The 15,408-nt window shown below is 46.3% G+C and overlaps 1 protein-coding gene across 8 annotated transcripts in view; it reads left to right on the top strand.

Annotated features, from left to right (window-relative positions):
• NFATC2 (nuclear factor of activated T cells 2) overlaps window positions 1-15,408 on the top strand; it is a 176,946-nt gene that overhangs the window by 71,388 nt on the left and 90,150 nt on the right. For all 8 annotated transcript variants that reach the window (XM_077951993.1, XM_028828511.2, XM_028828512.2 and 5 more), the window contains exon 4: window positions 14,847-15,049. In XM_077951993.1, the coding sequence (XP_077808119.1) occupies window positions 14,847-15,049 (203 nt within the window). The remainder of the gene's footprint in view (window positions 1-14,846; window positions 15,050-15,408) is intronic.

The following is a 15,408-nucleotide window of genomic DNA, read 5'->3' as shown; positions in this document are numbered from 1 at the left end:
AACAACCTTCCTGTCTCAGTCTCCCAGGTAGCTGGGATTACAGGCGTGTGCCACCATGGATAGCTGCTATAATTATTTTAATGGCACATTTATTTTATTGTGTATTTATGCGCACCTTTGATTTCCCGCTGGTGATCCTGGTTTCCTGTTTATGGTAGCAACATAAAGTTTCTTTTAAGATACATTTCTGTAAGTAAAGATATGAATTTAAATTGTGAAGAGATTCAGTAACCCACAGTCCAGTAGAAGATCAGGAATACGACTTGAAAATGACTGAGGTTGGGGAACAGTGGTGTGGCCATTTGTGGCTGTGTATTCTTCCCTCTTTAGAGACTACAGGAACAGAAGATCGTATAGTTGTCAAGAGAATGGGTCTTGGAGGTAGACCTGCCATGTTGGAATCCTGGCTTCTCTCTTCTTGGCTGTGTGACCTTGAGCAAACGAATCTCTCTGAGCCTCAGTTCCCTGTTGTTTAAAATTATAATACCTCTCTCATAGAGTTGCAGTGAAGATTGATAGATATCATACATCACAATGCCCCGTATCTAGCAAGCACTCCATACATTATTAGCTGTCATTTTTGTTGTTGTTATGATTAATTATAGCATCTCCCTATTATCCAGTTTTCCCCAGCATGGCCCTTTTTGTGAATAGGCAGAACTCAACAAATATTTGTTGACTTGAATTGAATGTTAAATGTTTAGAAAGCTGCCAGGCCTGGCACCTTTTAACCAGGAAAAAGCAATTCGGAAACCAGACAGAAAGTAAGCAGCAATTTTATTTCTAGCGAGGACCATCGTCATTCCTGCGTGTGTCAGACAGTCGTCTTTCCCCACTTCACCTCTCCTCCTGGGAATACCTTTCTAGACGTTCTTTTGGATTGTGAGTAAGAGGATGAGAACATTTGCAGACTGACTTGGGTGTCATTACTTGGTATGTTTCTGAGCAGTTGAATCATCTGACTCTTTGTACATGGCAGTTTCTTTCAGATTCTCTTGGCACTGGGTTTTCAGAGAAATCATTGTTTTTGAAGCCTTCGGTAAAGCAGGCTGGTGCACGGATCCACGTGCCATTAGTACGTTGAGTTGGTTTAACTAGAAGCCACCTAGACATGGTTGTCTTACTGTCTTTGCAATGCAGTTGAGAAGAACTTGAATGAAGGAATGGAGGACTTGATGTGATGCTGATGGGTTGATGAGTCCTTCAGTTAGACTTAGGTTTAATTATCTCTAACAGAAAACCCCAAATAACAGTTGCTTCTCATCTAAGAATGTAGAAAATCTAGAGATGGGTAGTCCAAAGTGCTATGAAGTCATTAGGAATCCAGGTTCCTTCTTACCTCCTGTTCAACTCCAGGCCACCTCATGGTTCAAAATGATTGCTGGGGCTGCAGCTACCACCTCTATACTCCAAGCACTGGAATTTCAAGAAGGGAGGGAGACAGGGCAAAATGGGCCCCCTCACCATCTTGGTGTGAGCTTCCTCTCAGTAACTCTTCTGCAAGTCATCCGCACACTTTTTTTTTTTTTTTTTGAGACAGAGTCTCACTCTGTTGCCCAGGCTAGAGTGCAGTGGTGTGATCTTGGCTCACTGCAACCTCTGCCTCCTGGGTTCAAGCGATTCTCCTGCCTCAGCCTCCTTAGTAGCTGGGATTACAGGCACCCACCACCACACCTGGCTAATTTTTATATGTTTAGTAGAAACGGGGTTTTACCATGTTGGCCAGGCTGGTCGTGAATTCCTGACCTCAAGTGATCCACCCACCTTGGCCTCCCGAAGTGCTGGGATTACAGGCGTGAACCATCACGCCCAGCTTGAATGTAATTCTTTATGCACCCGGAAGCCATGGGTAGATTTTAAGTAGGGAAGTGATGGGATCTCACTTGCTTTTAAAAGATCCCTCTGGCTTCTTGTGGAGATTCTATTCAGAATGGGAACAAGGGACAAGGCAGAGATTAGTGAGAGGCTGGATGCAGGGATCCAGATGGCAGTGCTGGGACCCAGGGAGGTTGATGAGAACGTGAAAAGTGGAAGGATCTGGGGTGTTTCTTGAAGGTCCTGTTGAAACACTTTCTGATGGACAAGGGATAGGGTTTCGGTGCAGATTTTCTCTTTCCCCTCCTCATAAATTTTGCTTAATTTAAGAATGTTTCTCAATGGGAGTGATTTCGTGTCCCAGGGGACATTTAGCAATGTCCAGAGACTTTTTTGTGCATCACAGTTGGGGAAAGGGTGGCTGCTGGCACCTACTGGGTAGAGTCCAGTGATGCCAACAAACACCCTATAGTGCCCAGGGCAGCCCCCGACAAGAAAGACTTATTTGGCCCCCAAATCAATAGTCCACATTGGCCAATAGTGCCGAGGTTGAGAAATCCTGATTTACTAGTTTCTTACCCCAATGTCTTAAATTGTGGGATTATGATAATCCCGAATGTTACCACCCATCCAGAGAAGCACTCGATTCTTCACCAAAGGCATGTATATTAATAATCCTGAAGGACAGCCTTCAGCTTAATCTTCCTTCCCTGAGAGGCGCTCTGCTGCATGAATGACTAAACGGAGGAGTGAATGAACTTGGGAATGGCCCCGATGAAGAGGTGAGTCAGACTGGCTCAGCCCACAGGCTTCCATCATGTTTATGGAAGCCAGGCCCCATGCACTCCACACAAGAACGGGCCCCTTGTTCCTGAATGATGCGTTTTGTTGATCTGCCAGTGGGTCCCGCCTCTCCCCAGGTCACCGACAGAGCCCGTCTCAGCGCCGTCTCGCCGTGCTGAGTCTAAGAGTTATGCAGAGAGCCCTCCAAAAACCCACCCTTTGAAATGAAAGAAACTGGATCTTAAAATCCCAAAATAGAGTGTGGAAAGGTACACATCACGTCTGCCTTCTCCTTTCCCCCCCCCCCCTGTGGCAAAAGTGACTCAGAATTTTTGGTCTGAATCCAGAGAGACCTGCACAGTCTTTGGTGTGGGGGTGGAGGTGTCATTCGATTGGGAATAACCCACCTTTTTTATGCCGTGGCTGGCTCGGCTGGCTGGCCTGCATTTCCTCAGCCCTGGTTTTTGTCTCTTTACCATCTTGGGGTTCTTTTTCAGCTGTGGCTGTAGTGAAAGGGGAGAAGTCAGAGCTTATGGCTCATCCACATGTCTCTGGTGGAACATTTTTGTGAAGCTGAACAGCAGTTTCCTGGGAATGTTTTTGTTTTTTAATTTAATTTTATTTTAAGTTCTGGAATACATGTGCAGGATGCAGAGGTTTGTTACATAGGTAAACGTGTGCCCTGGGGGTTTGCTGCACCTATCAACCCATCACCTAGGTATTAAGCCCTGCATGCATTAGCTATTTATCCAGATGGTCTCCCTCCCCTGGCTCCCGCAGAGGAATGTCTTATCAGTGTGTTCTGAAGCGGCTGCCATCAGGGCTGGTGCTGTAGCCTCCCATCCCATCATTCCTGGCGCATTCACACACTGCCGTGCTGGGCACGGTCAGGGCCAGATGCTTACACGGGGTTTCTGCAAGCTCCATTTCCCAGTTGCCGTCTCTTGGGGATCAAGCCTCTCCCTTTCCCCTGCTTCTCCCAGAGCTCAGGCCTCTGCACATGGTAGATACCTTGTTCTCTAATATCAGGTCAGTGTCCTGAGTGAGCAACTCTGGGAGAAATGTTTCTGAAGGATGCTTTCCCTCTGTTGTCTGGTGTTTGGGTCAACAGTTGGCAGCAGGCAGCACTGCACGTGCCTCACTTTTCCCTCGCCATCTCCGTGAGCTGCCAGGCTGCTGTGCTCTCAACTCAATCTCAAGATTGTAAACTTCATTTTTCCAGCCCAAGTTAGTCTGCTCTTCTGACTTTCAGTGTAATTGGCCTGGTATAATATGTCTCTTTCATGGTGAGACACATTCCTGCAGACTGGCTCAAATGGTAGTGAGTTTAGGCAGACTCCAAATGTAGGGATTCTGTTCCAGACATGAATGAGCCTCCTTTCTCAGAGTTGCTGGAGAATGAATCACTCGGCAATATGTGGATCCACATAGGAACCTGAGAATCAATCTATTCATTTATTTATTCAGCAAATATTTATTGAACATCTACTGTATGCCAAATACTGTTGGAGGTGCTGAGGCATGGTGATGGACAAGCTTATATTCTAGTGGGGCAGGAGGTGGGAACAGGCAATAAGCAAACACATAAGGTAACACTTAGCACAGTCAGGAAGGAAATAAACAGGAAGATGTGATGGAGCGATGCTAGGGGAGCTGTCTTTCTGCCAGGCTACCCAGGGAGGGCCCTGCATTTAGGCTCAGATGTGAAGGATCAGGAGGAATTAGCCGTGGGAAGACCCAGGGGAAGAATGTTCTAGGCCGATGGCATAGCATATGCAAAGGCCCTATGGCAGAAACAAACGTGGCCTGTTCCGAGAGCAGCAAAGAGGCCCATGTGGCTGGACTGGAGTGGGGGAGATGAAGCTGGTGATGTGGTCTGATCATGCAGAGTTTTGTTAGCTGCGATGGGCAGTTTGGATGATGTTCTTCTTTTTCTTTTTTTTTTTTTTTTTGAGACAGAATCTCGCTCTGTCACCCAGGCTGGAGGGTAGTGTCACGATCTCGGCTCACTCACTGCAACCTCTGCCTCCCAGGTTCAAATGATTCTGGTGTCTCAGTCTCCTGAGTAGCTGGGACTACAGGTGTGCCACCACACCCGGGTAATTTTTGTATTTTTAGTAGAGACAGGGTTTCACCATGCTGGCCAGGCTGGTCTTGAGGTCCTGGCCTCAAAGAATCCACTCTCCTTGGCCTGGATTTTATTCTAAATGTACCTGAGGATCATTACATGTTAGCACTGAAAGACAATCTTCAAGTTGATTTCTTCCAAGAACTGAGACCAGAGAAGAGGCCTTTAATTGCCACAAGTCACCCAGTCATAGATGGAAAAATCTGAATGAAAGTTAACATTGATTGCTTGTGACATGCTTTATACATAGCCCGCTTGATCCTGCCAACAGCTTGGTGAGGTGTGCGGGGTCAGGAGCCCATTTACACATGATGAAACTGAGGCCTGGAGATGGCAAGTCACTTTCCTGCCATGACACATTAAGTGTCAATGCCGGGATGTAAACCCAGATGGTTGGACTCTAGGACTCAGACTCTTGATCTCAATGTTACACTGATTCTACACAAGAGGAATACAGACAGAAGACGTGAAAAGCACTTGTATGACTTCTTAAAAAAAAATCAATAAGAAAAAGCCCAACTTCAAAGTTGAACTCAAAGAAGGCTTGCATATTTTAATCCCATCCTTCCAGACCCAGCTCCTATATGGTGGTGGGGACGGGAATGCTGGTAGGGAGCCCATGGCTGGGTTGACATGTCTGTCCAGGGGACCAGAAGCTGGAGATTGAGAGTGGAGAGGGGCAGGTGAGAGCAGAGAAGGGAAGGTTCATGCCTCCAGCCCAAAGGAGAGGACAAAATAATCCAGGTTTTTTATTCAAAGACCCCATGGGGGCCGTGAGTAGAGGGGGCTGGGGTTCAGCCTTTGGTCCTGAGTCCTGTTAGGCTAATGTGCCTTGCCTCTGATCTCCCCACACTGGTTTCTAGGGCTTCCTCAGCATTTCAAATGTGGACATGGTAATTGGAAACAAATCTAGCATGTTTTGGGCCATCAAGCCTCTCTTGAGTGAGCGTGCTTGCTATGCGGTAGATATGTCTGTTTTTAATTTTCAGTGATGTGAGAAATATAGAATGACTTGGTTCTTAATTTAGAATACTGAGAGAGCCTGACTTGTTTGGTTTTCAAGCCTGTCCAGAATGTCTAATTCTCTTTTTATGGTTCCCTGTGTAATTGCAAAATGTGCCGCTATCAGCAGGGCAGCTGACCACAGTGGCCTCCTGCCGGACTGAAGACACATCCAGCCAGTGGGATCCCAGCTGGGTCAGAAAGCAGGCATAGGGCTCCTTCATCGTACCTGGAGATGCTGTCACCTCTGTTTGGAACAGGGCAGCCCAGGTATCAGTTGTCCAACCAGCTGAGTCGTGCCCACACCGAGCAGGACAAGGCTCTGTGACACAATGGTCGCTGTGGGCCGGGAGGAGAATTGCCCAAGCTGGAGAGAAACCGGTGTGGGCGTATAACAGCTCTTTGTCATGGGAGAGGGGCGCGTCTGGAGAGACTGCAGCTGCTCTGGCTCCTCCCGTGATGTCACACATAGTCCCTTCTAGCCTTGCTCACTTGTTGGACACCTGCATGGTTCTCTAGGCATTGAGGCTGCACCATGAACAGGAAAGATGGGGTGCTGCCCCCAGGGGACTGACATTCTACTGGGGGAGGCAGCAAAGAGCAAATAAGTATCACATGCGGGGTCAGGTGGAGGGAAGTGTCAGGTGGATGATGCAACTTAAGGCAGGGTGTGTGGAGGGAGAGTGAGAAGGGCGTGGGGTGTCACCTTGGGGTGTGGCTGTCTGGGAAGGCTTCTCTGATGAGAGGTCACCTGAGGACAGGTTTGAATGAAGAGTGGGGTGAGCCCTGTGGGTCATGCGGAGAGAGCATTTCAAGCTGAGGGCACGATAAGTGTTGGAATCCAGGGATGGGCACCTGCCTGCTGGGTGCCTCAGTCTCTTGAGGGTGACAAGGCCAGTGTGGCTGTCATGGGGGGCAGCAGGGAGGGAAGAAGGGTGGGTGGGAGATAGAGAAGCAGGGCCAGATCATATGGGATCTTCTGAGTCATGGTAAGGACTTGGGCTTTTTGATGTAGGGAAGATGTTTGCTATTGGGATTTGAGCAGAGGTGGCATAAGCTCTAACTTACCATTTTAAGGATCTTTCTAGCTGGATTGCTATGTGAGGAAGACTGTGTGTAGGTGGAGGGAGAGGGGTGGGCAAGACTGGGCCCCCTCTTTGACCAGGGTACTAGCGTGGAAGTGATGGAGGAGGCACAGGTAGCAAATTTGAGTGGGATTTAGGGAATGGGATTGACAGGGCTTTGAGATGGATCTAATACGGGATGGAGGCAGAGAGAGGTACCAAGAATTAGGGTTTTTATTGAAGTGATTAACACACAATCATGGCTTGTTGGAATGACTGAGAGTCAAGTCATGGACGAAGTGTGCCTGGTCTGCTTGTGTGTGTGTCTGTGTGCGTGTATGTGGGGTGGAAGGTGGGGTTAGGGTGGCAGGTATGTGCTGCAACTTCTGCACCCCAAAATAAATACTCAACTGGGATCCATGTGTGTTTGTACAGATTTTCTCCCCACGTGCTGCATGGCCGTGGGGAATTGCAGTACTCTTCCCCGGCACCCTCCCCTGGCCCGGCCTTCCCCCGGCCGGCCCCCGCCACTCTGGGCTTTTTCTTTCTTTCAGAGTGAAATCTTTGAGGATGATAGCAATTTCCTAATATTTCAAATTCAACAAAAATGCTACTTAACATCGTTAATGTTTTATTTTAGTAAAATTCAAAACAGTTTGTTTGGCCCATTGCCATTTTGAAAATCAGACCCACATTTTGGATTGGAATCGTCCAACTGAGAGTATTTAAAAAGCCCTGGGCACAGTTGATAGCACAGTCGTTTTCAGGGAACTGCCATTTGCAAGGGTTCTTACTGCAGTGTTTGTAATGGGGGAAAGTTGGGAACCATCTAAATGTGCAACTGGCTGCAGGGATCCACAGGCAGAATGGGCACGCAGGGCTGGGGCTGGGGTGCAGGAAGAGAGGCACCAGGGGGCCAAATGGAGAGTGGGGCTCACTCTCAGGTGCCCACCTTGCATTTGCTGGACCTTGATAGTGAATGCCTCCTCAGATCATGTGTCCTGGGGACCTCACTGGCCTTGGGCTAGTCCGAACCCTGGGATATGCCAAGTAGTTCTTTGAGATTCTCATAAAGCAAGATTCAATGACAAGAGGACATGACCATCTTAGTCAATGGAGACAATACATAAACTCGAATGCCAATATGTTCATCTGTGTGCCTGGAAGAAAAGTCTGAAAGGGTAGATAACTTCAGTTAGGGGAATAAGCTTTAGTGATCTCTTGTATAGAATGGTGACTGTAGTAAATAATCATTGTCTACATTTCAAAATTGCTAAGAGTAGATTTGAAATGTTTTTACCACCAAACAATAAGTATGTGAGGTGATGGATGAGTTAATTAACTTGATTTCATCATTCCACAATGTAAACACATCAAAGCATCACACATTGTACCCCATAAATAGATAAAATTATTATTTGTCAAGTAAGAGGAAAAATAAAATGAATAATAAAACAGTTTGGAATAAAAAAAAGTTTGGAAGGATGTACATTCAAATGCTTACTTATTTTCAGGGGGTATTCTCTTTGTAATTTATCTTGTCTATTTTTTCCTGCAACGAGCGAACTCTTAGTACTTTATACCAAGAAAAAGGAACAGCAAGAATCAACAGATATTGATGCCTTTTTATCTTTGTGTCAGAACAGTTAAGTTGCCACTAAGAACAGGCAGATCTTGAATTTGGTGGCAGGTAGGGGGTGAGTCTGGGTAGCTTTCTCTTTGACACTGTGGGTCTTTAACATGTGGAGGCCATGTTTGCGTGTCTGTGGGTTCTTCTTGCTGACCTGGTGGGATAGACTTGCCTGTCTTAAAATGCATAGGCCAGACTTGGGGGGCTGGGGTGGGGGGATTTTGCCTTTTTCTGAATCAGGAATCAGCCGTACAACAGAAGAAACAAACAGGGCCAATGGAGGCTGCTGCCATCTGATCACTTATGACCTGTAGGATGGTGAGCAAGTTACTTAACCTGGTTGAGCCTCACCCGTTGTCCTCTAAAAATGGGATAACACTGCTCTTCTCTGAGCATTGTTATGGAGATTACATGATGCTATGTTTGCAAGTGATACCAACATACTGTACAGAAAGGTCTTCACCTGTGGAAGATGCAACGTTTTCCTTGTGGCGAGGTTGGATGGCATCGTTTATATAGCTAACTGTGGTGGGATGTCTGAATCACACATCATTCCTCAGATCCGGTTTTTCAAGCAGCTGAGCTGACGAGGGGACAGAGTGGATTATTAATAGAACGACGCCCCCAAGCCTGCAGTCTTGCTTCTTGGTCCCTTTGATGGGAAGTTTGGTGGATGGAAGTCGCACTGAGCTGCAGCCTGGGCCCCCACCCCCACAGACGCCGCAGACACTCCCCTCCCATGCATTCAGCCCTTCATGGTGTGCACTAGAAGCACTGCTTCTTCCTGGAACCTTTTCAACCGCCTGGGAAATTACAAGAAGCAGAAAACTTTCGCCTTCACCTTGGCTGCAGGAAGTGGCGCTTCCTTTGCTCGGGAGGCCAGTGACGTGGAGCTCCTGTATTGCAGGATGTGTCTGCTGTGCCCGGAGTGTGATCCTGCTAGCCCAGGCCACCAAGAAGACCTCACCTTTGCAGAAGCCTGAAAAGCCTCCTGACCAAAGTCTCCCGAAAATGGGGATGATGGGGAGTTTGGAACCAGAAGGGCAGATCACGTCATCTCAAAACATCAAGTTCTATTTGCAAAACCCAAATCACTGACTTTTTGGAGAAGCAAGTGAATGGCTATCTGTTCTTCTCATCAAACCTCTGGGAACCTGGCAAGGAAGGCTCTTCCAGAATGAGGCAGCTGAGCAGTGGGGATTCTGGGCACATTCTGCACCTTTTGCAGAAGGGGAGGATGGAGGGTGGACGGGAAGTGTTCTTTTCATGCAAGATGGCGAGGTTTCTTCACCTGGCCCCTCTTTCCTCTGACACTCCAAGCTGGCGACTGTTGAGCCAGCCCACTGAGAAGACTGGAATTAGTGCCCGGGCTTTCCCGCATGGGAGGCCTTCACGTTGGTTCTCACTTTGTTCACATTCATTCTTCACCCTTCCATTCAGTTCTGTAATATCACCTCCCTGTTTCGATTTGCGTCATCCTCTGATGACAAGGAAAGTTCTAGTTTCATGGGTACCTACCGTGTGCTGTGCTTTGGTGCCCAACAAAGGTCACCTTATTTCGCCTTTCAGAAGAGGCCTGCAGGGTGGGGGGTGATGTCCCCCTTTTATCTGAGCACATGGAAACTCAGGGGTGGAGCAATTGCTCACAGTCACACAGCCATCGAGAAGCAAAGCTGGCATCAAAATTCAGATACGTCTGATCCAAAGTGAAAAACTCTGTGCTTTCTGCTATACCACACTGCTTTCTGGTGTTACCCGGGGAGGCAGGGAAGGGACTCTCACCAGTGCCAGGTGGATTCTGTCTGTTGACATTGTATGAGCCAGCCCAGCTCAACCCAGAGGCTGCTCTTCAACTCAGAGAGGCCATTCTTGGCTTTCATAAAGGAGAAGGTTTTGCTCTCAAGGAGCTACCATTTTTGTTTGTTGAGGTTGCTGTTTGTTTCTCTCCCTCCATCTCCCTCTGTGCTCCTTCTTCTCTCCCTCCCTCCTCCCCCACTCCTGTGCAGCAGGAAGCACATTCTGTTTTTTATTTTAATTTTTTTTTTTTTTTTTGAGATGGAGTCTTGCTCTGTCACCCAGGCTGGAGTGCAGTGGTGCAATATCAGGTCACTGCAACCTCCGACCCCTCGTTCAAGTGATTCTCCTGCCTTAGTCTCCCGAGTAGCTGGGATTACAGGCACGTGCCACCACGCCTGGCTAATTTTTGTATTTTTCATAGAGATGGGATTTTGCCATGTTGCCCAGGCTGGTCTTGAACTCCTGACCTCAAGAGATCCGCCTGCCTCAGCCTCCCAAAGTGCTGGGATTACAGGCGTGAGCCACCATGGCTGGCCCCAGGAAGCACATTCTTGATGTTGCATCTTAGCTCTTACTTATTTTCCCTTTGAGGACCTGCCGTTTCTGACCTGTAGTCAGAGAGCAGAGTGGAATCCACCAGGCACTGAGGACAGGGAGAAGGTGGCAGGGAAGCGGGTGGGTTTGGAGCCTGAGAGGCTGGAGTTTGGAACCTGGCTCTGCCTTATGCTCACTGTGTTGACTGGGACAAGTTGCCTGATCTTAGCAACCTCAGTTTCCTCACCTGTAAAATTTGGGTAGCAGTGAGCCCATTTTACATGGAATTGTTGTGAGATGTATAAAACGTTAAGTGTGGTGTGCAGCATGAGGGAAACATGCTTTCACTGCTGCGTTACTGTTTTTTGTTGGTTTATTTGTTTGAGACAGGGTCATGCTCTGCTACCCAGGCTGGAGCGCAATGGCATGACTGTGGTTCACTGTAGCCTCAACCTCCTGGGCTCAACTGATCCTCTCGCTTCAGCGCCACAAAGCAGCTGAGGCTACAGACATGCGACACTATGCCTGGCTAATTGTTGAGTTTTTTTTGTGGAGACAGGGTTAGGCCATGTTGTCCACGCTGGTCTTGAGCTTCTGGGCTCGAGAAATCCACCCACGTTGGCCTCCCAATGTGCTGGGATTACAGGCGTGAGCCATCACGCCTGGTGCTGCATTACTGTTGATGGTGACAGATGATTCAACAAATGTTCATTGACCGTGCTAATAAAATAAGCAAGGTTCCTACTACTGTGAAACTCATGTTCAGGCAGGAGAGGTGTTCAGCAAATAACTAAACAAGGAAATTTCAGGTGTTAATGAAGTAAATATTCCAGTGATGTGCTAGTAAATGCTTAACATCCAGTTTTCCAGGGGGAAAAAAAGCCCTGGTTTATAGCATCTGTCAATTTTTGTGGTGTAAATATTCCCACTATGGCTGGAAATGTACATACCAAGTGACCAAAGTGGTGTCAACTGGCTCTTAAAATTCCTATAGGTTTAATGATTGGTTCTTGTAATGCCTAAAGAGCTGGCTTTAGCACTGAGTGTATCTAATCTGGTTCAGGAAAAACCTGAAGATCTGAAACCCAAATGTGCCAGTGGAAGAGTATTCTAGGCAGAGAAAATGGCTTGTGCAAAGGCCCTGAGGTCAGAAAGACTTTGGTGTGTTCAGGGAACAGGAAGATGGCTGGGGTTGGCAGGAGCCTAGTGGGGTGGTGGAGGAGAAGGCAGAGGCTGGGCTGTAGGAAGGCTCTTAGACTATCACACCGAGTTTGGATTTTATTCTAAGGCCACAGGAAGTCTTTGGAGGGTTGTAGGCAGGGGAGTATCCGGATCTGATTTGCATTTTTAAAAGATCATTGAGCTGTTCTGTGAAAGACCAGCCGGAGGTAAGCTGAGCAGTCTGTGCTAGTCACTCCAATGAGGGGTGATGGTGGCTCGGGCAGGTGTACCAACAAGAGAGGGGATGGAAATGGCTGGATTCGGGTGGAGCTGTAGGGATGTGATAGATTTTATCTCCAGGTGTTCCCTGCCTGTTTATCTTGAGTACACCCAGCAGGCGATTTCTGCGCTTCTGTCATTGGGAGGAAACAGCTGCACATCATCAGGGCTCACTCTGCATCCTACCTTTCTTCTTGATACCAACTCCTGATAAATCCAGGAGAGGAGATGAGGAAATATATTTGTCTTGGGCTCAAATGCAAAGCAAAAACAACAAAAACAAAATCTCTTCTCAATGCTGCCCTTCTTTTGATTTTCGTCACCGAGCACAGTAGCCGTTCTTCAGATAAGCGGCTTCTGACTTGGATTTCCATCTTGGCCCAAGGCTGCCTCTCAGGTGTGTGTCAGACACTTATGTAAGTGTCTGGCCGGTTATGAAGAAGGTGATCATCTAACACAGTTCCACTCCCAGCCTCTCTCTTTGTGTGGCTTTTAGAAGGGGACATGAGCGTGCCATCTTTTCAGACCGGCATTGTTCAATAGGACTTACTGTGATGATGGAAATGTTCTGTGTCTGTGCTGTTTGTGCACTGTGGCTGCTGAGCACTGAAATGTGGCTAGTGCACCTGAAAAACTGAATTTTCAATTTACTTAATTTTAATGAATATATCCATGTGGTTAGTGGCTCTTGCATTGGATAGCACAGTTCTAGACCATGTGTACTCATTCATCACCTTGCAACTTTGTCTTTTGGCAGGTGACTGGAGATCCTACTGAAGGATCTCCAGAGAAGAGTGGGCTCTTCGTGAGTTGTCACTTGTAGTCCCACTCAATTAGTGGAGAAAGGAATAGAGGCACAGAAAGATTAAATGATTTGTCTAGTGTCTCTCCACTCAATGACAAGACAGGAACACATCATCAAACTCTAGATCAATGTCCTTTTGTCTCTTGTTATTTTATATATATATATACACACACGCACACATACACACACACACATATATATATACACATACATACATATATATATATACTTTTAATATTTCACAGGTTTCTAGGAATCTATTCTTCCTATAACATGGCATAGAAAGTCAAAGTCCTCTTTGATCACCTTCTCAATCTTGAGCTCCTCCTCCATTCACAGAGGTGATGATGATGTGGTCAGTTTAGAGCACATCCTTTTACACCTTTTTCTATTGTAACTGGATGGATGGAAAACATTCTGCATTTCTTTAAGTTGTGTCATGCTATACATATTTTTCTACACATTGCTTTTGTTTTTCAACAGTGTGTCCTAGATCTTTCTGGGTCAGTTCATAGACTTCTACCTCACTATTTTTTAAAATGCTTCTTAGTGTATCATAGCCTAGGAATGTCCTATTAGTAGTCAGGCTATTGACGTAACTCATTGTTCATTATTCTGTTTGTTTTTGTAAACATTTTTGCACGTGTCTCCTGCATATACAGTGTTTCTCTAGGGTGCATACCAAGAGGTGGAATTACTGAGTCAAAGAACGTTTATTTATGTAGTTTTATTAAAGCTGTTGCTCTAATACTCTTTAAAATAGTTACACCAGTTTATATTGCTATCATCTGCATAAAAGTGTCTGTTCCCCCGCAATCTCCAAAATACTGGATATTATCAAATATCTACAAGTGTGCCAATCTGACTCTAATGGGTGAAAAGTGGTATCTCATGGTTGTCTCATTTGCATTTTTCTGTTTAGAAGTCAAACTGGTCATTTGTTTTTCTCTGAATTTTCTGTTCAAATATCTTACTCATTTTTTTTCTGTTGGATAGCCTTATTAATTCATTCATCAAATATGTACTAGAATGCCTACTAGGTGCCAAGCATTATTCTAGGCACTAGAGATTTTGTGGCAAATTAACTAGACAAACATCCCTGCTCTCAGAGATGTGACAGTTTAGTTCTGGGAGAAAGACTTAGACAAAAGGAATCAAGAAAATATATAGTGTGTTAGACTGGATAAAAAGTAGGAGAGGGAGATAGGGAAAGCCATTGGGATTGGGATTCGAGTCTAAATAGATGGCCAGGGAATCTTTTACTTACTCACTATAGGCATTCTTCATATATTGTATGTGCTAATGTTTTATCTGTTATATGTTGCACATATTTTCTTTCAGACTTTATCTTTTGACTTAGACTATGGCATTTTTGTCGCACGCTTTTTTAAAGTTCCACAGTCAAACTTTGTTCATTGGAATATAGTCATGTAAGAAGTGACAGTTCTTTCTTCTGATCTTCCCAGGGAATCACTATCAAGAGTTCTATGTTTGTCCTTTCAGTTTATTTTCAGTTAATTTCAGTTATCCTAATTACTATGCAACACTCCTTCCACCCTCAGTCATCAATTAAGCACAGTTTCTGGCTGTTTCTCCATAAATGAAATTCTGACTGACTGTATTCTTTCTAGTGGCTGCTTAATATTCAGTGTTAGAGGGGATGCCTGTAATTTATCCAAGCGTTACCCTCTGGCTGGACATCAAGGTTGTTTCCAGTTCTCTATTCTTCCAGATGCGGCGGAAATCCCATACTCTGTCTGCTGCCCATGAGCTCTCTGGTCTTTTTTGTTTATTGGATTAGAGCCACCACACCCCACATCATAATGATCTTGTTTTCTCCCCCACCAGCTCCATGGCTACATGGAAAACAAGCCTCTGGGACTTCAGATCTTCATTGGGACAGCCGATGAGCGGATCCTTAAGCCGCATGCCTTCTACCAGGTGCACCGAATCACGGGGAAAACTGTCACCACCACCAGCTATGAGAAGATTGTGGGCAACACCAAAGTCCTGGAGATCCCCCTGGAGCCCAAAAACAACATGAGGGCAACGTAAGGGCTGGGGGCTGAGGGCGGTGGGTCTTCATGGAGAAGCGAGCAGGGGGCAGGTGGCAGGGATTTCGGAGAGAGAACTCTACGGAACGGATGGAAGCAGCTGTTGATGGCAGTTCTCAGTCTGTGATCCATCAACCCATTGTGATTTCTGTTTTAAATATTTCTATTTTAAAAGCATAATACATAGGCCAGGCGTGGTGGCTCACACCTGTAATCTCAGCACTTTGGGAGGCCGAGGCGGGTGGATCACTTGGGATCAGGAGTTTGAGACCAGCCTGGCCAACATGGGGAAACCCCATCTCTATTAAAAATACAAAAATTAGCTGGGTATGGTGGCAGGCGCCTGTAATCCCAGA

The sequence above is a fragment of the Macaca mulatta genome, chromosome 10 (assembly GCF_049350105.2).
Source record: "Macaca mulatta isolate MMU2019108-1 chromosome 10, T2T-MMU8v2.0, whole genome shotgun sequence".
In the NCBI taxonomy this organism is placed as follows: Eukaryota; Metazoa; Chordata; class Mammalia; order Primates; family Cercopithecidae; genus Macaca; species Macaca mulatta.
This window is presented reverse-complemented; position numbering and strand designations above follow the sequence as displayed.